We start from the raw sequence: 22745 nt of genomic DNA on the forward strand, positions 1-22745 counted from the left end.
AGTTGTATGGGGCCTGTTGTTAATAGAGCTTCTTACAGCTACAAGGAGAAACTACAATTCAACTCAGTTCTCCAAAGCCATCATGTTTAAGCCTTCAAAAACCCCAAACCATTCAGATCATAAAGAAGTAACAGAGGAGAAAGTTGTTGTAGAACATGAAAAACAACCTGCCAAGATACATGCCAATAATGCTGCAGCCTCTGTCCTGAAGCCCACTTGGTCCTAAATATGCATCAAACACTGTATGTTGACAGGAGCCAGGTCTTTAATCAATCTGAAAAGCTGGGCTTGGACCCATTCTCCAGTTTATAGTAAGTGCTCCTTCCTCCTGTTACTCATCATTAGTTTTTGCAATTGCTATTTTAACAATAATATAAGTATTATCTATATAAAGGAATCATGAGGACCAACTCACAGGAATCATGGTCAATTACTGACTTCTACATAAATAACCTACTACAGAAACTAATTTTTCGAGTCACAAACAAAATGTCTTCTTGTGTCACCTCCTCACTTGTCTCATTTCAGTGTAGCTCAAAGTAACAACATATTCTTGAGAGGTTAGCTTGTCTCATCTATACGGGTACTTTCAAATCTGAGAGTCAAACTTATTCCAAGCATGTCAACCGAATACGACTTTATAACTCAAAAGTTAACAAAAGTGCATGCGACATCAATAATTCTGAGAAACAGGTAAAAATTACTTAGACAAAAGGTAAATTTATAAATCAAAATGGAAAAGAATCAACAATTTCCAAGTGTATGACCAAGTTTAATGATACATCTGTTCTCTTAAACACTTGACCATCAATAACATTTCATGGGTTATGATGCCCAGAATGTTACTTCATAGGTGTTTTATATGTATATTTACAAAGACTTCCAAAATTCAGTGGCACTAAACAAACAAGAAGAACTTAAAACTTTAAGCTACAATGCTTAAAAAATGTAAACAGTTTATTTTACATAGTTGTAAAATATAAGAGCTTTCTAATGCAGCTTAATTTTATCTGGAAGGTGAATATATCCTGGTGCCTGTGAACAAGGAATGAGAGGATTCTTTACACAAGTATTGTGCTCCAGTGTGCAAAAAATTATATATAAGAAAGGAATCTAAAGTCCACAACAATTAAAAGACAACAAAGAACTTTTCACGTCCTGAAGTTGAGAAATTTATAAAAACATTTACACGTGGTTGCTGACCCATCAAAAACTTGGATAACTTAAAATTCTGAACAATAGCTACTACAAATTCAAGATCTTTCTCAAATGGAATTTTGTGCAAAGATCATACAAGATCATTCATCATTTTTCCAGCTGTACCTCCAACCTTCCCTTCCCATAGCCATTCCTGACATCTAGTGGCCACAAGCACCACTAATCCTTTTGATATATGTTCAATTAGTGCATGTAACCAAAAGGCACACACATGCGTGAATACGTTTTCGTGCAGAAACCTGTGCAGGTTCACAATTACGTTGCAAAACAACTGTTCTTAGAAAGTTCAGAGTCTCACGTTTGGCAGGATTATTCTTACACATTCCTTTCTATTCTACAAGCCCAGGTGTTAATAGGTAGACACTGCTTTTGAAAGATCCAATATCTGAGTAGCCTTAAAATAAAGACTTAAAAATAAATCAGCCTGTAACATTATTATATTAGATACTTTGCTTTTGCCCACATTATTTATAGAATTTCAATCCCACAGTACCATAGCTTTATGCTGTCAGTTGCAAAACAACTAAGATACATTTTTCTTTTTGTTAATGAAGACTTTGATTGCTCCAGTAAAGTCAGCCGATAACAGCACTTCCGTGTGATCCATCTTCAAAGCTCCTTAATAAGGAAGGAGAATAAATTGTTAGTTCATTTAAATAAAATATGTAAAAATCAAGCTCTCATTAAAATATAAGCTCTGTGACACCCTTCTTCCTCTATCACATTCCTGTTATCCAGACAATACTTCAGGAAACACCTACATTTCTAGGAGAGGGACTTTTTCGTTCTATATTGATACAGTAACAGCTTATGTTTAAAACCAGTCCTAAAGTACACAGGACAACAGCTGTGCCCCTCACTTCACATCCTCTCAGGTTTTAAGAGTGCAACAGCTGCCAAAATGTTCAACTGCTAAGGTAGGACTATCTAACCATGCCACCGCAAGGGCTTTTCATACCAAGAAACCTCCCTCCCAAACTGAAGGTATTCTTTACAATCTTTTCCTCCTCAGATCATGGTATTAAGCAGAGCTCATCTTAAACACCTACCAGAGGGTATGGTATCTGACGTTTCGGAATCTTCTCCCTTACTTTCAGCTTCTTGCTTTTCAGAAGTTTCCAGTGACACCATCAAACCAGGATTGGGAGCAAAAATCGCAGATGTGACTACTGCATTGTGTGCTTCAAAAAGACAATTCAACTTTGATTACCAGTTTCAAGGAATTGTTATTTTCACAAGAATAGCAGGCATAGATTTTAGTAAATCCCCAACAACCTGAGTGCTAGAGCACCAGGTAAGCTCATAATTCAAGGAGCAATTGTCATCCTTTTATAAGCTTAGGGAGCTCAGAAATTCCTGTAAGCGCTCAAAACTAATTGGCAAGAGCTCCAAAACGTGGTCCTGCATCCCCCCCGAACTGCTTGTGTGTATGACAGCTGCTCTTTTTTTTTCTTTTTAATCCTGCCACGAAAGAAAAAAAGTTTGCATTTGTTTTCAAAGCCACTTTTCCATAAAGGATCCAAGGGTTGATAATTATTTCGATTCCGACATTTATACAACTAAGTTCCACCAGTGAAAGATTGCGTTTATTCAGAAACTCGTAGTGAAGCTGGACAAAGTACACTGTCTCTTGCCATCCCAATGATGCATCTGCAGAGAGTTTCCTGTGGACAGCGTTTTCTGACAGAGTCCACTTACTGAAAATCTACCAATTACAATCCATCTTGCTACTACTTTGTTCAAACTAAATGAAAGCACTACTGAGCAAATAAAAACCAGAAGATCAAAAATTAATTATTTTTAAATCATATGAACTTCAATAAAACAAAGATTAAAAGTTGTTTTTTACCTTTAATGCCTTCCCAGAAGTCATTACGGTCTCTTCTTACAGATGTAAACTTGCTCAAGTCATGGTATGTACTCCAAATATAAACGTATTTATCTTCTGAACCACTTACAATGTAGGTAAAGTCATGGCTAAAGATTCAAAGGTGGAAAAACATTAATTAACTGTTCAAGCAACCTTTACAATAATTCTCCAGGTGACCTACAGCTTTACAAGTGCAATCAGGCTAAGTTCACAATTCAAACTGAACCTTTATTTTAGTGACTGCAGCTCAAAAAAATATACAGTCCTCAAATGAAACATTTCAGAGGCTCGGTTCTTCAAATGAAAGCCTCTGTACTTCAGCCACAGTATTTCCCCAATCCAACAACTCCACTGCTGTAATACTGTCTTACCTAAAGCTGGCTTTGATTTGGCTGCTGCTGTTGACATAGCCTTTGTATTTCATAGATAAAGAAAGATCTCTTAGGTCGTATAATCTGATTCTGGAATCATTAGATGTCACTAGTATCTAGAAATGAAATAAAGAAATAAAATTTAGAAGTGGAAACCATTAACATGCCTAAGAAGCAGCAAGAGTTCATTCAAACAGTCAGAATTGCAGTTCTTTCCATAAAAAATGTGACACAGACAGCAACAGAACAAAATTTAGCCCAATAACATTTTTCTTTCTAGTTTTCTGTCAATGGACAGGACAACTTCACTGTCAAGATCATCCTAACTGGTCTGAACCAGAACAGATGCTCTTTAGTAAAGTAAAATCCGGGCCCAAAGCACAGTTATCAACTGGCAAAGGTTGTTTTGGTCCAGCGAGATGAATTTCTGAAAAGTCATGACCTTTCAATCACAAAGCACCAGCCAGAGGGCACTATCTACTATTTATAAGCAAACCGCACTTTTCTCTTGCTTAATATGCGTTTGCTTCCTTTTCACATTTTTCAGATCAGAAGCTTAAATGTACTTATAATGGACAGAAAAGTCTGAAAAGGTTGTCAAAATGAATCAAGGCATTCAGCTGATTCGCCCTATTATGGTACCTTAGAAGTCAAACAGATTGCAGGTAAGCAATAAGTCTCAAGACAACGCCAGCAAAATGGTATAGCAAAGTAGCAGACAAATACTGATTCATACTTAATAACGTTATGCAAAACGTTGTGACAACTCTTGGAACACTATCACCATCAGATTACAGAACTTCTTACTTGTTTCAAAACAATTAATGCTGGGCTGTGTTTCATTACATCAAACATATCGATGCACAGCACCTGACGCAAACCCAAAGGCACTATAGATTTCTGAATCTTCTGCATGTCTTCGGAATTAAGCTATTTCTGTGTTATTGATAAGAATACATTATAGGTGATAACAGCTGGTGATCTGCTACTCTAATAGAGCCAGCTGTTGACCGCCCATCACTTCTGAACCTTCGTATGCAAATGAGAAACTCTTCAGCTTTAAATTATGACTGTAATACTTAATAGCATGTTTTTTTTCATGATGAGAATTTGACCCTTTCAATATAAGGCTTCAGTTTAGACTGAAGCCAAACAAAAGGAGATTCTAAAGAGCACAGGACACTTATTTGGATACAAGCACTCAAGCTTGCAGCATTTTTTCAGCTTCCGTGTGAAGCAAATTTCCAAATGAATGTGAAATTCGAGATAGGTTAGTTATGCCAAAGAATTTTTCACTGAAAGTCATCTGTAAGCATTTTAATCAACCTTACACTGGCCAAAGCACAATGTAATTAAAAAAAATTCTATTTAGTATTCTAATAGTGTAAATCAGCAAAGAGGAGTGCTCATTTTAATAGTGCTACAAGACTTTTGATTTAAGTCAGTGACTATAAAGACTTAGCACAAATTTACTGAGCATTAGATACAAATATCAGTCTCCAACAGCAGTGAACCAAAGTTGCACTGAAACACAGTACCTTATTCTCTCCAGGCAAGGGTTCAATGCCAGTAATTTTTCTTCCAACTCTATTTCGGCCTCTGGTAGAACGCACGTGTATTTGTGTATGGTATTTCAAGTGCTGAAAAGACATTAAAATTTATTCTGATTTGAAATTATGTGTAAAACCTTAAAATTAGTTTGCTTCAAGTTCTAATGAGTTTGTTTCTTGATACTGAAATAAGAATGACTTGGAAATCCATTTCTTATTTAACATAAAAAAACCACATAGGCTCAAAAACTTTTTACCTCTGTGTCATAGAAGATGCATCTTCCATCATATGTGCCTATGACTGCGTATTTGCCATTCTGACAGAAGTTTGCAGCTGTAATCAATTTTGTCTGCCCATCTACTTCATTCCATAATGCCACTTTTTTGTCAGGAATGTTCCAGAGTCGGAGCTTCCCATCCAATGAACCACTTAAGAAGTACCTGTCATCCTGAGAGGACAAACTACATTAACCTCCGAGGGCTACAAAGTATGCTCTGATTTCCTTAAAACCTTTCTGCCTCATTTCCAAACAGCTTCTCTCCAAAACCTCCCCAACAGCAGCTCTCAGAGGAGTCGATTATAATGTTTAAGAAGGCTGAAAAGACAACGTTTCTTGCAGATTTTTGACAAGCTTACTCACATGCAGTGACCTCCAGTCAGAAAACTGTTCATTGTTACCACAGTTACTTTCTACACTCTCAACATAAGTTAGAAAAAGACCAACCTTGTCAGGAGCTGAAATCTCCTTCTAGAGTTCCTCATACATCTACTAGTTACGTATGTCCAGGGAACATTGAAAAATTATTTTCTTCTGCTACAGTTTTGATGATATTAGGAAGCTTTATCAGAGTCTTTTTTAAAGATCATCAAATAAGACAGAGTAGAAGGTATCTGTGGAGGTCTCTGGTCCACCTCTCTTGCTCAAAGCGAGGACAGCCTCAAAAGTTTGATTAGGCTATAGAGGGTTATAGCCTGTAAAGTTTTAAATATCCCCAAGGATTTTGTGGTCTCTGGAAAATTTATTCTTTTTCCTTATGGTTTTTTTCCACCAATATTTAACCACAACATCCTCCGTTGGAAATTCTGACTTTTCACAAAGTTACTCAAAACTGTACCAGCTGTGATGATACAGACAATTCACTTTCCACACTATGCCTATAACTGGTTAAAATAAACCACATGCACATTCCTGGTGAAATTCAGTGAAGATGAACACTTAAAGTTCTGGAATATTACCCAATAGGGATATTTTTGTAATGCACAAACTATTATTCTTTTTTTTTTTAATTATTATTACTATATGAAAATAAAGAGGAAGAGCTCTTGTAATTCCTATTTTTGCATCTGTAGGAGAAAGAGCAATTATACTTACCCTTGGATGGAATGCTATAGCAGTGACAAAGTCTATATGCTGAAAACAGCAAAGACATTCTCTTCTTGATATATGCCATAATCTGACAGTTTTGTCCATAGAAGAAGAAAGCAAGAAGTAATTCTGTGAAACAGGAGAATTCCATGGTTTGTTAATAGACACACAAGTAACAGGAAATCCAGAAGCAATCCGATTCATAAAATACTACCAATTTCTCTGTTGCCATGAAATTCAACATTTTATCTTTTCAGATTAAATGTTTTACCCAAATTATCATTACTGATTGGTGCTTTCACTGATGGCTCAATAACAAAAAAATTTCTGGAAGAATTTCAATGGAAAAGTTAACTTCAGAGTAGTTAAAGTATTCAGAGAGGAAACAGCACATCAGGCTTCAGAGAAAGGGTGAAAGCCATTCATGCCCCGGATCCTTCAGCCAAACTGTGTTATTAAAATTACAGCTGTATTCCAATGTGTATATTTAACTGAATAAGCTTTACATGAAACATTTTGAAAGCTAAACACGAGGCAATTTTTCTAATTTTAAGATATTTCTATATTTTCAGCAGCTTTCGATACACTGCATAAAAACAGTGAAGATAAGAAAAGCTATAATACCATACCTCAGAAATCATACAGTTCAGTGGAAATTCCCTCCACTCTAGAAAATTTAACTCCACTATCAAATATCAAGTTGTAAATGTTACTGGCTTGATTTTAATTTTTTTAAGAGACTTTTAATTAGAGGAGCCCAAGAACTTTGTTAATTCTATCCCAACTATTTCAGCTGGAAATAAGGGTTGTCTGCGTAGTCTGTATTAAGGTGCCTTACTTTAGACCATGAGAGATCAAGAAGATCTGCTGTATGCCCTTTGTATTTGCAAAATGGTCGCTGACGAAATGGGGCATTTTTATCATCTGGGTCTTCATCAACTCCACTGCAAATCTATCAGAGAAGTGTACAGAAACATTAGAAACTATTAGCTAGAACAATTAAAAATGAAACAATTATTGTTACAAAAGTACAGTAATTATCGATTTGAAGAACTGATAAACAACACACGTAAATTTGAAATACAATCAGCTGTGAAACATCTTAAAATTCCAAAATTAAGAAGCTTACATTTTCCATACAGTTTTTATCTAATGGGATAAGCTTGACAGCAATTTAAGCAAAAATCTTAAGATAAGCTTTTGGAACAAAAGCCTAACAAAAATTTTAACTTGCTAATAAGAGATCTGTTCAGAACAAACAGGTGCAAAATAAAACGAGAAGTTCCTATACAAAAACTCTCCAGCAAAAGCAACTCAAAACATCATCATCAGTGTGCATGGCTAAGTAAGCATATTCACTTACCTAAGGTAAGGAAACATCCTTACCCTCCCACTTCCCCTGCTGAAACAGTGTATGTTAAATAACACTACTGCTAAAATCCTTGCTTAAATCCTGATTTTGTCATCTGTTTTTTACACTAGTGGAAACCAAACACAGGAAAAAGAAAAAACTTAACACGTTAACTTTAATGGCAGGTTTACTAAATACCTGAACACTCTGTAAGTAACAGCATCTTAATACTGTCCATCAATCATGTTTCACCTTATTCTACACAGATGTAAAAAATGCCAGGTTTTATTATGCTTCTGAGTACCCTATTGTTCAGCTTGGCCTTCCTCAGAAAAGACATCACCAAGTCACAAGTTAAGTAATGCTCTGAGGCAAAACACTAAAGCAGGAAATTCAACAATGTGGGGTTTTTTTCCCTTTAATGTTTCACTCAGAAACCTACTCTGGTTGGGAAGTTACCTGGCGGAAGGCCGAAGCAAAGCCACGTAGATTTTGTAACATGTTAAGTTTAGTGACTTTCTTGCTTGCACCTCATTTGCATGGGGTAACAGTATTTGACTGAAGATGTCTGTTGGTGAAGACAGTTTGTTCATGCCTCAGACATGGGCCAAAACCTCCTTAATGTATTCAGATAAAGCAACAATGAAGATCCAGTGTTACTGAACAAAGGTGACCATCCCACCTCTTCCCCTGCCAATATCTAGTGTACATACCCCTGCATCAGTATCAGACTTCGAAGAATTCAGACTCTCTTGAGATGGGGAGGGAGAGACACGGCCTAGAACACACGCAGAAACATTATGGTCAACTCTAAGTTACCAAATAACTAGGATTTCTAGTCTTTTAGAGCTCTAGCAATGCACAGAAAGATACCTTCTGTGTTGTACTTCATTCGCATGTTATTGAAATAGTCAAAAGCATTCTTTAAAACCCATATTCTTACTACGTTGTCCTGTCCTGCAGATGCAAGTAATCGACCGCAGTGAGAGAATTTCATTGTCCAAACAGCACCCTGTCAAAATAAGAAGATAAATATTTAAGTTACATGAAGTGCCTTCTTCCATACCAAAAAGCCTTTCTATAATGTAAACCGACAAGATTTAGAACATATTAAAACTGCTAAGTTGAGCAATGTACTTGCAAAAACAGTTTGAAAGAAACATGCCATAGGGCAGATTCCTGCAAGAGTGGAGTTAAGGGACTCAGCACTACCACAGCATCCTACATAAAACTGTTACGGTTAGTAACAGCCAGCAAGCCAGGGTTCTGAGTGTTTTATAAGCTGCTATTCAATTTGTAGACCTGGCAAGTATTTGTAGCTGCAGTTGAAGCAACACTTTTTTCCTTTAATAGAAAATGTGTCTGGTTACATCAATTATGACAATTAAAACGAGTACTACATATATTTGTGAAGTTCAGAAATGGCAGGAGTTTTTGCAAAGCCTTTGAATACAACAACCCTTTCCAATACCAAAACTCTTTGAGGAAAAGGTTTGCAGAATCCCTGAAGCCTGAGAATCTACAGATTATTTTTTCTGAAGATCTGATCAAAATAGCCAAAATTTCATTTCTTGCCCAAATATTATTTTCCAGAATGAAACTGCTCTTCAAGAAGAACAAACCAGACAGTCATTTCTGAAGCCCACAGAGTAGATGAAAACTAGAAGTTGAATCTCAGGCTGAACACATTATGTAAAATCACAGATGACATTTCAGAGACCTACCATATGCTCTCCACTGAGATCCTGAACAACTTTAATTTGTTCAAAATCATAAGGTCCCTTGAAGCCATGTGCTGCTTTGAACTTAACTGGTCTTGTATATGGCATCCCTTCATCATCACTGGAGGAAGGATCATCTTGATCTGTATGGAAGACTAAGAGGAACACAAATTCAGCAGTACATATCACAGCACACATTTAATCTATTAGTAAGCAATTGCCAATACTTATTGGAAGCAGATTAGTCTTGAATTAGCAAATTTTTACAGGCAATATTAATATCTTAAAGCAAAATAAGAATACTATTACAAAGTCTAAAAAGACATCTGTGCTAATTTTAGGCTTCAGTGAATCCAAACTCTGAACACTCAAAATAAGAGCTGCTACTAATTTTTGTTCTGCCCCTTTCTTAGCACTGGGTCTTGCATTCAGCAGATCCTGCAGTAAGTGATTTTTGTCAGTTTAATGCTTGCTGAAAATTAACCATTTCATTGCATTGGTTTCTTCTGACTGAATATGCTGAAACGGCTTGGTGATTTGCCCACGAAGCATAAAAATTGTAAAAGAGCTGGCACAACAAATGCAGCACCAAAAGTCTGCCTGAAAGAAAGACTGATCAAACAAGAAGGGGCGAGTACGTTTGTAGCTGGCAAATCTAATAGGAGCTCAAGCCACATAAGAATTCTGATAGTGGCACTGGTTATCAGAAAACAATATGATTTTATTAAGGTAATGAAGACAACCCCAACTTCTACTACTACTTCACAGCTAGTCTCAGAATACCTACTAAGCTATAAGCTTTAACTCTAAAAAGCCATGTCAACTGTACAGTAGTAGTATACAGCAGTATAAGACCCTGACACAGCTTTGACTCCTAGAAGGCCAATGATAAACAGACTATCCTATTAAAAAAACAGCTATAAAAAGTCAGTGTCACTGACCTTCATCTCGAACACTCTTCACTTTATTTACAGCACGTTCACCATATTCTTCAGCAAGGTGCTTTGCTCGCTTTACAGATTTGCCAAGGAATTTTTTCAGCTGGGTCCTTAAAAAGCAAGGGCACTTTTTAAACATATAATACCGGCAAATTCCCATTTTTCTAATTATGAATCCATAATTTTGACTTGAAACGTAATATTATTACTTCCCATCACTGCTTCTTAAAATAAGAATTTATCTTTCCAGCAGTGATGTAATCTTCAGTTTAACTGCAGAGCAGTGGGCTTACATGAATTCAGATATCACTTGTACCTCAAAGGTAAGTTGTTCAGAAGTTAGAAGGAACTTCTGCTGAGAAAAACAAAACCTGCCTTTTCTTTATAGGGACATGAAACAGCAACTTACGTTTTTTGCTTTAACCTCCCTCCATCAGTATCTGTTTGCTGTGTCTGCATTTTGTCTTCATCATCAGACTGTGCTGCATCATTACTAGAAAATGTAGAAGCGATTGTTTAACACAAAATCATAATGAAACTAAATAAAATTAAAGTAGGAGCTACACTTTAGGATCCATCCTTCAGATAACACATTGGAAATACATGGATATGATGTTAATCATATAGTAAAAAAGATCTTTCAGTTCTTAGGCACCTTGATACTGAAACTGTATACACACTCCAGATGTCAATGATAGATTACTCCCTTCCACAAATTCAGAACTTGAAGCTTATTGTGATGCTTTGAAAGCTGACAGCAGACAAAATACATTATATTACAGGAAAATCTGTCAGCCATACTGATGACCACACATCTTCAGAGCACCAGTGTCTACTATATTAAACACTGAAAAAGCTACAGCAGGTGGTAGCACGAATAATATCTGCCTTCATGTATGCAAAAACTATGACAGAACAGTATTGGAAAGAGCTGAAAGCTATCGTCATTCATACCTGACATATTCTTTAGTTCTCCTCATGATATGCAAAGTTAGGGGATTAATGCCTGTTGGCAACTTTTCTTCTGCCAAACTCAGGGGTATTTCTTCACCTGTATCAAGGTTTTTTATCATTACGCTCGCTAGAATTTCCTATGGAAAAAAATAAGACGCGAAATCAAGATGACTTGATTAGACTCCATAACCTAGAGCAAAATATAAATTACCTGATCTAACAGATGATTTATCTTAATGGGAAATTCTGTAGCTCACTATATATTTATTTTACAAACACTAAGTTTAAGTTAAAATTGCCTTTAGTGTGTTAGCACAAACATTATCAATCACTATACACAGGTGGACAACTACATGTCATCACAAGCTTCAGCTTCATAAATCAGAAGCACAGCCGTATAGATATCAGTCACCGCTGTGCCAGTATCAAACATATTATGTAATTAAAAGATTTCAAAGTCTTCCTCTTTCAGATATTCTAACACCTGTCAGTTAGATTTAGTCAAAGACAACCTTTAAATCCAAAGAAAAAGCATTTAGACCTAATTGGCAGTACACAAAGGAAAAGAGTTTTTTGAGCCTCTCGTGACCTGTTGATGATCACACATCTGTTTAGCAGCAGCAAAAAAAGCTGTACACAGATAAATACAAATAAAAAATGGCAGCAGCTTGATGACATTATTAGGATTAATGGAAACTATTAACTGAAGAAACTACTTAACATAAGGAAAATCATTCTCCTATTGCTGACTCCTTCCCCTTTGAGATATATGACAAAATGCTGGTGTTCCCCAACATTGAAACCTTATAAAATGTTTGCATAGCTACAAACACAAACTCATAGCATTTCAGATCTATTACAGTTCACATATTTAAACACTAATACTACATATGACCCAGGGAGGTGTTTTGGTGGACAAAGCCAGCATGTCATCACTCCTGTTTGTGTCCTTGGTCACAGCATACTGTGGTTCAGACCACAGAGAGCGACATCTGACTACTCTAATTCCCTTGACAGACTAGAAAAGCCAACACAAGAATGTACTATGTACAGACCACATTCATTAATACCTCATCTGTGAGCTCTCTTCCAGAATTAGACCTGGGTCTTTGTGGTCCAAGCACTTCATTAGTTGTTTGGCCATCAGGTGCTTTCCCATTTTCCTGAAATTTTGCAGACAGAACACATGATGTCTAGTGTAACACTAATGTGATAGAACACGTTGCAGTTATTGAACTTAAAAATCTTTATTTCCCGTTACCTGTGCAGTGACTATTTTATCTCCGCTAGTTGCGCTTGCCAAATCCAAAGAAGGCTGAGAATCTTTGGGCATACCTTCTGTAACTGTACTTGGAGTTAAAAGACCACCAGCTGTAAAGCTCTCCCGAGAAACTGAAGAGAGATTCATATTAAAAAAGAAGAGCATAAAACTTGCCATAGACAGGCTACAGATTGTTAGAATCCTAGCATCCTGAACACCCTTTCCGATATGTTTGACTTTTTTAAACATCAGCTGCCAACAAATCTGCCTTATCAATTATATATTTCATATACATTTGGAGGCACAGGCACAATTTCACACCTAGTTCTCTGAAGTTTTATTAACAATTTTTTTTTTAGTTATTTCCCCAGGAACCCAGGACTACTCATTTTCATGAGATCTCAGTCTACATCTTGACTTTTATTTCTATGCAAATACAGACGGGCATGCATTTAATTTGAAGTGTGTAACTTTTCTTAGTTTCTGTATTGATGAGGTAACTTCTCCTTGCTACAGAAGTTGCTGCTTTGGTAGGAAGTGTTAGTTTACAAGAAAGTCTATGAATTGGGAACACTTGCAAAGTACACAAATGCAAAGGTGTCTCTCCACTATAAGATGCTAAGATTGTTGAAAAAATTTTTTTGGCTCATTTAGATGTTAACTAAACTGAAATCACAAGATTGAATGACTCTTCACTCAAAACACAAAAATAGTAAGCATGTAGATAACTGAAGCCATCTAAAATAGAATACTTGCCTTCTAAACCAGGTTTTTGCACTTCAAATTCCAGTTCACTCTTCTTCTTCCGGGGTGGTGGAGCTGGCCGTGCAGGTGGTGGAGGTCTTGGAGGAGGAACATTTGTTGGAGGCGGTGGTCGTGCTGGGACAGGCTTCTTTGTGCTAGCAACTATATCAGGCTCTACTGTAAGCTGCCTTGGCGGTTTTGCTGGAGGCATTTCTTCTGCTGTAGAAAGGTCTTTGGTAGATGAATCTGAAGCCACTTGTTCTAAAGTACTTGCCTCTTTCTTGTCTGTTGTGTCCTCCTTTTTTGATGTCTCTTCTTGTGCTTCAGTTTCATCCATTTTATGGTCAGTTGCATTCGGTACTTCTGTTAGTTCACAAGTTTCCTGTTGCTCGGAAGTAAACAAAAGCTTCCCTGACACCAATTCAGCATCCTTACACACACTCTGATACACTGGTTCTCCAGGGTCTTCTTGTAATGACACCTTAGCAGCTAATACTTCTGGAATACTACCAATAATATCTGTTCCAGAAATCCAAGCATTTGCATCTGAAGTTGGAATAGTCATTTCTTTTCCTCTAGAAACTAAAGAATCATCATCCGGTTGTTGTGCCTTCTGGCTTTCTTCTATAATACTGTCAATGATCTGAAAACCAATGCCAAAACCATTCCGCTGTTAAATAGAAGACATTTCTAGGGTACACTTATCACTCAGTCTGTACAACATCCACATGAACTCTTCCACTGAGGAGCTGCTTTGTATACAAAATATATTTTGTTTAAAAATTCTGGAGAGCTAGGCACAGAAATAGGCATAATAGAAAAATAAAACAAAGTGACTAATTTCCATTCCTCTTTAACATACTTAGAAAGTTAGAAAACAAGAGGTATTCACTTTTCAGAGTTCTCATACACTGCTAAAAATAATCCTGTAAATTAAACAAATAATTCAACACTGGCCAACCCTAAATATATTTTTAGAAAGCATATTTACCCTTTAAATGGTCACTCTTAATAACATTGACAAAGTGTAACCTATGTTAGTTTAGCATGAAGACTGGTTATTAAATTATTTAATATTTAGTGTGAAGAGCACAACAACATCTAACTAACCTCTTTCGAATCATCTTGTTTCATTTCTTGCACAAAGGTTTCATTTCCAGTTTTGTGTAGCTTGCTGTCTGTATCCTATGGAAAAAAAAAAAAAAAAAAGCATAAGGTGATGGTAGCAAGTCCTTTGGTAAGATGATGTAACAAAAACATAGCTACAACAAATTAAATACCATAAAGGTCAAGAATTCTGCTACATTTTCACACATTACCCCAGCCAGATAGGTGTTAGAACAGTAATGCACAGTATGCACTAAGGGTATTTCACACCCCCATGAACAGAGAGAAAGCCCATTTAGAGAAACATACACATCTGCAGCAAGGAAAATACATACTGAAGTATATTTTCTTCATCAGCTTGTGGGAAAGGATGCAAAAACTGTATTACCACAAGATATAATAGAAGTGTTCCTCCTTAGACTTTTTTTAGACACCCGTCTGATCAAAACAAATCTTTATAGCATGGTCTCATAATATAGTGTCTGAAAAAAATGCACAACTCTTGTAGACACCCGTCTGTGAGAGTTCTGACCTCAAGAAATGACATATGCAGCGACAGCTGCAATTATAGACATTTCTTTCCCCCTACTCCCTCCCTCTCCCTCCATCCACAAAGTTTTCTAATCTAAATGCAAGCTCTACTTTGCTTTATCACTAAAATCTATCTTCAAAGGTATGACGACTTAAATACTGAAGTGTAACCAGTGTCTACAGAAGCCCATTCTATTACTTGCTAATTCTATTGACATTTAACTCGCACACCTGTTAAACTTTGGACTTAGGAAATATTTCTCACCCATTCCAAGACAAACTATACCCTTAGTCACAATGTTCACTCAGCTGATAAGCAGAGAATTACACTTTCTACCTTCAAAAACTTAGCTTTGAACAAGTTACTTAGCAAGATATGTAAAAAAAATTAAAAACTGTACAAGCAACATACAGAACTTCATAGCTAATAATTCAGTCAACAAGACAATAAAGTTAGTTTTGAAGTTCATTGACTGCATTTAGTGAGAATGCTAGAGTGACATCTCCTGAATGGCTTACACATGTAATACTTAATCATTAAAGGGACATTAAAGAGAACACAAAATAGAGGGTAAGCCTCTGTTCCATAAGAGGTAAGGTATGGTACCACTGTAAAAAGATTATTGATTGAGAGCAGAGTGCTGCTGACAAATCAGACACACTGTTTTCACTATGATTTCCCAACACTTTGTGGACAAAACGTCAAGCCGCCTTTGTTTTATGTAAAAGCATTGCATAGCATCACCTTTGGCCCTTCTGAGACTAGGAAGAGAGCATTATTTGTACAAGGTTCCAACTCTTTGCCTATCTAATGTGTGCCAGATTCAGCTGCACTGTCACTATGCACAGATGCAGCATACCAATTACCTGCGTGGGAAGTGGCAATGCTGTCTCATTAAGCTAAATATAGTGTTTTATCATCACATAACCTAGAGGGAAGGCTTTCGAAGTACTAACACTAAGGTTTTTCTTATTTTTAAGACAGACAGAACAAAGTCAACTATTTCATATAAATTGAGACCAAAACCCAAGTGCTGCAGGGACTTCATACTCACAACTCACTCGAGAGAGGGTAGTCTAGTAACTAAGCAGAGCGCAATTAAATTGCACATATACATTTCAGAATAAAATTAGCTTCAAGACATGTTAACGTACCCTAAATAAAAGTAAAGTTGAAATTTCAAGGGACATAAGCACAATTGCTATGTACAAGGAAAGCTTATAATTTCCCCTCTGTGTAGATATTAGGGCTACTGTAGCACACCTACTTAAGGTAGAAATACTCAACAAGCATTTGATTAAGAAGAAACTCACTTTTAATGCATGGGATCCAAGTTTCATCGGTGACCTGTTATAAAGAGAAGACAGATTCAGGTACAAAGGAAAAAAAAGATCTCTTTACATTAAGCTTCATATTAAACAGCTTGTAGTAGGATCTTCCTGCCCAGTGAATGTATACGCCATACTTTAGACAAGCAATAAAGTGAATGTTTTGCATACCACTCCTTTACATAAAAGGGTCCAAATAAAGCTCCCAACTGTTTGTAATACACAGATTGACAGCTTCTACAATCCCTGAAAGTTTCACAGCAGAACCTTCTAGAAATCAACACTAGCACAGCCATTCTGCCCTTCAGCCTTTCTAGTAGACGTGAGGTCTTGTTTCTTATCATGATGCTCAGTATAACTGTAAGTATTTACATTAAACCAGGAGGGAACCAGCTTTGCACTACTTTCCAGAATGCATACTTTGAAACAGTGAACTTGCATTAACATCCACTCACACATAACCTCTCATTTCACTAATTACATGAACAAGGTATCTTAGGGGAATAGAATCAACTAATTACTTCTCTTCAGGTCACCACTCAATTCAATCAGTGAACAGTCAACTCTTACTACATTCTGAACTTTCATTTTCTACGAGATTTTCAGAATTCTAGAAGATATTTAAATATTGACTCACAGTGCTTACTCTGGCTACAGGATCTTACTCATATGAAGAAGGCGAAAGGTTGGGCCAGATGATCTTTAGAGGTCCCTTTGCACGTGGGCTATTCTATTTTTCTACTAGTTGTCATTCACGAGCATAGACCAAGTTAACGATTGCTTCCTTAAAAGCTTACTATCAAATGAACCACTACGTGGACCATAGAAGCATTCCAGCTGGCTATTTGTGTCGAGCAATACAAACAAATATAGAGATCTCAGGCTAATTTGCCCCTCCTGCCTCCAAAACAATGGTTTCAAGGGACAATACCTTCTGAAAAACAAATCAATTTCCATTTCATCTTTAATAGTCTCAGTTCTTCTACTGTCTGAAAGCATTTAATCACAAAAAGAAAAGATAACATTTATATAGCAGAGTTAGATAAACAAGAAAGTACAGTGGATTGATGCATCAACACTGTATCATTTGTAACCAGTACCTCAAATCCTGATGCTTCTGTCCAGATACTGACCCTTAAGATGCACAATATCTGCAACACTGTTTTGAGACATAATCCTCCTAGAAGGCACTAACCCAAATGTGCAAAAAAGAACAAAATCAGTATTTTGACTTGTAAAACAAACACATCTTTCTTCTCCCAATATACATCGCCAGGAAAGGCCACAGCCTGTGTTGAAGTGCTGGTTACTGAAACATTTTCAGTTCCATTATCAACTCTTGGATTTCCTTAGAAATAGTGGTAGAAGTGTGCGTCAGTTCGCTAAATCCACAAGATAACTTTAGAAATGAAATATATAATTACAACAGTAACACCTGGGCTTCAGCAAGGTGTAGGGTTCTGTCATACAAGGCACTGCTTGGACTTTACAACCTAAATAAAATGCAAATCCCTGAACTGCAAATAGATACTTTTGTTTTCGATTTTGGTATAAGCAAATCATTCCTTCACTGGTAACACAAAACATGAGGTACAAAAGACAATGCTACCCTTTCAAACTTCTTCAGCCAATTAAATTTTGTGGAAAAAACACACTCAAGCTAAAACAGATGTTATTCATCGCTCTCATGCTTTACTCAATACCTTGGGAAAAAAGCTGCTCAAGTGATAAAGGCTGCAGAGCTAGCGGGTGTAGAATACATCATAGTGCTGATAAAGCACACATACACATCTTATTTTAAGGTGAAGCTTTATCTTTGACATTACATGTTTTTAAAACATTGCAAAGCTTCCACAACTATTTGGCAATAACACCACTTTCATAACAGTTCACAGTCAAGTAAGTTTAGTAGCTTGCCTGAGATCGAGCTAAGTGTTTATGAGCACCATTGCTCCCTTAGTTGTGGTTTATAAGCTCTTACATTTATAAAGACAAAGTCAGTCACAGACTCAGTTTGGTAACTTAAGTCTCTTGTAGCTCAACATTACTCTGCAATGGTCTTGCCTTCCCAACAACCCGAAGTTACCAGTGTTCTCCACTTCCCAGTTTTACTTAAGGGCCACTAGGTTATGGACACAGTATCTGAAATGCTTGCATTGAAGTATATATCCTGCTAAAAGTGCCTGGGAAGATTTATGGAGATCAATCCAATGATCAAAAACTGATCTGTAGCTTTACAGGGCTGTCAGGTAGAACATGAAGACTGATGTATGCCACAGAAAAAGCCTTAATTTTGTTGTCTAGTGTGACTGTTTAGTAAATAGTGGGATTTAAAAATTGATAACGAGATCTCACAGACTGCTTTTCACATAAAAACTTATAATTTAAGTTTTCTTACATGATAACACTGTCAAACCAGTTTAATAAAGTTATCTACAAAGATTAAACAAATTTCCAAGAAAAATCCCATTTTGCCTGGATAAACATAGCCGGGTACCTGATTAATCCAAAAGTCAAATAACCTCATGAAGAACTTCTTCTGTTTTGTATTTATTCAGCTGTCAAATTAATCCTAACACCAACCAGACCACAGGAAGCTGCCATTCCCACTATCAGGTAGCTCCAGCCCAGTAACGAGTCAAACTACGCTTCACATTTTAAACATGTTGTTGCTAAGTTTCGTGACAGAAAAGAAAAGCATTTAGATATTAAAAAAACCCCACAATTATGATCTGCCTTTGTCAAATCCCAGAACTGCACTGTCTGTTTTCCTGGAGGATATACACTGTTACAAAGCAGATGTGGTAGCAGGCAGATGAAAGAGGTTTAAAACATAGGACTAGCAGCAGCACACTGTACAGAACATAAAGGTTCAACAGTCAGTTCAGTAACTCTGTTTACTGCTGTCCTTCAGCTTGTAAAGGCACACACTGTGTTCCTCCCTCTAACCTACATCTGGCCTGGAAGCTACAATTATTCTTGCTGCAGCTCTCTTATGGCAGTCCACACCTTCAAAACCACAAAGATTCATGACTATAATGCACTGTTTGCGCTGCCCTTGGAAAGCGTTCGGGAATCTGAGCTAACTCGGAATGCAGAAACTTGTCCACAGTGTTGCAAGTCACTACAGCGACATAACTAACACTCTGCGCTCCATATCTTTGCTGCCAAGATCAGTTTCACATGTTGGCTAAAATATAAATGAACAAAAAAGTTGCAGTAAGCACGTCCCATGTGTCTGTCTACAGGGCACAATTTAACATCACCTAGCTCCCTACACAGAAGAAAACTCGATTCTTCCGGAAAAGCATTAAAGCAACTTATAGATAGGACTACTGAAGCTAGAATTCAAGTTTAAATTAAGGTACCAGAGGATATTTCTCACTATTGACACCATCTCTTGAATCCAGCACCTTTTAGTTTTCTCATAACAATTTTTAGAATACGAGCACACTAAGAACAAACTTGCCCTGTGCTGTTAGGCATATGATATTTGAACTATTAAGGTTTGGCAGTTCTTGATTTCAGAGTGGGTGGATCACTTTTCTTATAAATAAAATATAAGAGAGTCTGTCACATGCCTGAATCCAAGCTTGCCTTACTTCATATTTTCCTTCTCTCAAAACTGACATCCTCTTTCATGGGATGGTTCATGCCTCTAAATTTCAGTCTTTTTCTAAACATCTTCCATGGTTATAATCTTTTGAAAGCAGAATGGCAGAGCTTAAAGAAGGGCACCTGCTGCCACACTACCGCCTCCTCTCCACTCCTGTGGCTACACAACAAATACACGTCTCCACTGACCAGTCCACACAGGCAGCTACGTAACGTTCCTAGGGGTTAGAAAAGCATATAGAAACAGATGTTGTTTGAGACCTAGCTACTGAACACAGGCCTACTCTCCACACATCCTGTCAGAAATAGAATTACATATAAAAGGCAAGATCTGCAGCAGAAGTGAAGCATGCAGGCCAAGCCAGAGGGGATATAGTAGTCTCTAAATACCTGGTTTGAACACTTCACCTCATGGAAGTGATTGGTCCAGCAGAGTTATCTCAGACCACTATCATCCGAAAGAAAAATTTTTTAACAAGTTTGCAATTTTTGCTAATTAATTCTGAAAGACTACCAGTTATACATATACTTGAGGATGGAGATATGATGCTCTCTTTGAGAGAAGGGCTTAAGCAGCAGTGCCTATTAACCTGCAGTGGGAACTGGGAGCTTACATCCAACCTGGAAATTCCACTCTTGCACATCACATGAGACAATAAATAAAACAAATAAATAGCAAAGAAGGGAGAAAGTTTACATTAACAGTTGTCTCTACTTTCAGAATTTCTGTATTAGCAGTGATCAAACACATGGATCTCGGGGCAGGAAGCTACAAAACTCACATTTTTAATGACAGCAAATACATCTACACCGCTTTCCTAAAAACTGGCTACAGCATATGCTGCCAAAAAGTTTTCCTGATCATCAGAACACTGAATGCACAAGGACATGCCTTAAACTGCAGAAAGCAATAAGCGCTTGTTTTCAGTTTCCTCCCATGAGACAGTTTTGCTTCTTTTTTGTGTCCCAACTCAACACCATTACACATGCATGGGTCTCAAAACTACAATCTACAAGCCTGTTTCAAAGAACAGTCCAATGCAGATGTGAAAACAGCTCTTAAGAAATGTCAAAGCTTATTTAGAGAAAATACTCTCCTATTATTAGCAGATTCAATAGCAGACTGAATCACAAACTCAGTATCTCTATTGCAAACTAAGCCCGCTGAGACCACCTTCTTACTTGACTCAAGCTGACAGAGTTCTATTGACTTGAATCAGTGATGCATCCTTACAACCTACAGAAGAGCAACAGAAAAATTAAAAGCATCTTCCATTTTAATTTCTAGTGAGTAGTTTCATATTATCAAGCTCTGCTTAGATACAGGTAGGGGAAACCTACAAAGTCAGGATGTATGGCATTATCACTATCAAATTAAAGGTAGGATGTGCAGTTGGCCAGATTTAATAATTCACTCCTACCAAAAGGCCCGGTTTTCCCTTCCTGCCTGTGGCTGCTAGCTACACAAATCCCATACCTTCACCCTCTCCTGTCCCCATCCTGCCAGGTTCCAGCTATTTTAACTTATTGAACAGTTTTTGCTGTTGCCAGTTTTTAATTACTTTAAGTTGAAGCAACTCACAGCAGAGTTGGATGATCGCTGGTGCCAGAGCAAGGCAAGGAATTGGAGCAAAACCTCATTTCAGCATAAGAGCTGTTAACTTGGTTTATCACATCTCACAGAACTGTCTGCCAAGACGTGCCCTTCACCAGGCTACGTAAAAAGCTAAGTTCAGAAAAGCTTTGATACAGGATGTGTGGGTAAGGAGAAGAGATCTTGTCTTTCCTTTGTTCTAAGCATCCAGTGACCACTGACACGCAGATTAAAACAAGCCCTTAGTCAATTACTAAAGCTTCAAATGGATGGAACCCACAATCTATATCTTATCTCTCTTTGAACAAGCTACACGAAACCTCACCCTGCAAGGTCAAATAATGGAGAGGTTTGGTCCAGCCTCCATAAAAACAAAAAGTATGATTCAAGCCATAACCTGCTCAGCACACAACCGGAAAGAGATATTTACAATTTAAAAAGAGAGAGTGATTTTGGCTAACATCAACAGTACAGTAACACGGTCAATTTGGGGGTAACACCTACATTAACATTTTGTCTACATTAGAAAACGCTCCTCGAAGTTGACTACATAGAACCACAAGCAGCATCCAAGCAAGACACTCAACCCAACCACCAGGCGCGCCCGGGGCCGTTCCAGGCGCAGCGGCGCCCAGTCTGCTGCTAGAGGAGCCCGCTCCCCGCCTTTTCCTCACAGAACCCGCTGCTCCATCGCATTCTGGGGGCGCGTTCCGCGCCTCTCGAAGGCCTTTTCTGTCAGGAAGGCGGAGACGGGCTCACGGCCACGGCCACCCCCTAAGAAAGCACCGCGAACACCCTCGGTTTCTGCCCAGCCCGCGCCCCCGGCCGGGGGAGGCAGGGCCGCGCCCAGGCCGCGCCGAGAGGCAGGAGGGGAGCGACTCACGGCGCGGGGGAGGCGCCCGCCAGGTGCACGTCCTCGGGCGCGTCGTAGAACTCCTCGGTGTCGCTGTCGGAAGCCATGGCGGCGCCGGGCCGGGCGCGGCCCCGGCAGCGCTGCGGAGGGCGGGGCGGGGCGGCACCCGCCGCGCGTCTCGCGAGAGCGGCGCTGGCCACGCCCCCGGCCGGGCGGAAGTGCAGGGGGCGTGCAGAGGGAGGGGCTTCGCCCGCCGAGTGACGTCACGGGGCGGGGCTGCCAGCAACCGTTGCCGCGGCGGCTAACGCGGTGCGGCACCGTGCACCGAGGGCAGCGCCGAGCGCCCCGGGGAGCCCGTGCGGCACCGTGCA

General features: G+C 38.3%; 1 protein-coding gene across 1 annotated transcript; it reads right to left on the minus strand.

Moving 5' to 3' along the window:
- Positions 1 to 503: 503 nt before the first annotated feature.
- On the minus strand, positions 504 to 22542 carry WDR44 (WD repeat domain 44). The gene is made up of 20 exons (XM_054075723.1): positions 22405 to 22542; positions 16298 to 16331; positions 14456 to 14530; positions 13358 to 13988; positions 12602 to 12732; positions 12411 to 12503; positions 11341 to 11477; positions 10796 to 10879; positions 10390 to 10496; positions 9452 to 9603; positions 8601 to 8739; positions 8441 to 8505; positions 7215 to 7328; positions 6383 to 6505; positions 5267 to 5458; positions 4998 to 5099; positions 3460 to 3575; positions 3068 to 3195; positions 2268 to 2399; positions 504 to 1836 (listed from the first exon to the last, which is right to left on the minus strand). The coding sequence occupies exons 1-20, from the start codon at positions 22479 to 22481 to the stop codon at positions 1742 to 1744; spliced, it is 2727 nt and encodes a 908-aa protein (XP_053931698.1). The 5' UTR covers positions 22482 to 22542; the 3' UTR covers positions 504 to 1741.
- Positions 22543 to 22745: the final 203 nt, after the last annotated feature.

Source organism: Cuculus canorus, chromosome 10 (assembly GCF_017976375.1).
Source record: "Cuculus canorus isolate bCucCan1 chromosome 10, bCucCan1.pri, whole genome shotgun sequence".
NCBI classification, from domain to species: domain Eukaryota; kingdom Metazoa; phylum Chordata; class Aves; order Cuculiformes; family Cuculidae; genus Cuculus; species Cuculus canorus.

Excerpts from the sequence above, each read along its gene's own strand:
- WDR44 (XM_054075723.1), bottom strand. The coding sequence starts at position 22,481 with ATGGCTTCCGACAGCGACACCGAGGAGTTCTACGACGCGCCCGAGGAC. Across the intron at positions 12,733-13,357 it reads GCAAAAACCTGGTTTAGAAG|TTTCTCGGGAGAGCTTTACA; the intron begins GCAAGTATTCTA and ends ATCTCTCTTCAG. Across the intron at positions 3,196-3,459 it reads CAAATCAAAGCCAGCTTTAG|CCATGACTTTACCTACATTG; the intron begins GTAAGACAGTAT and ends TTGAATCTTTAG.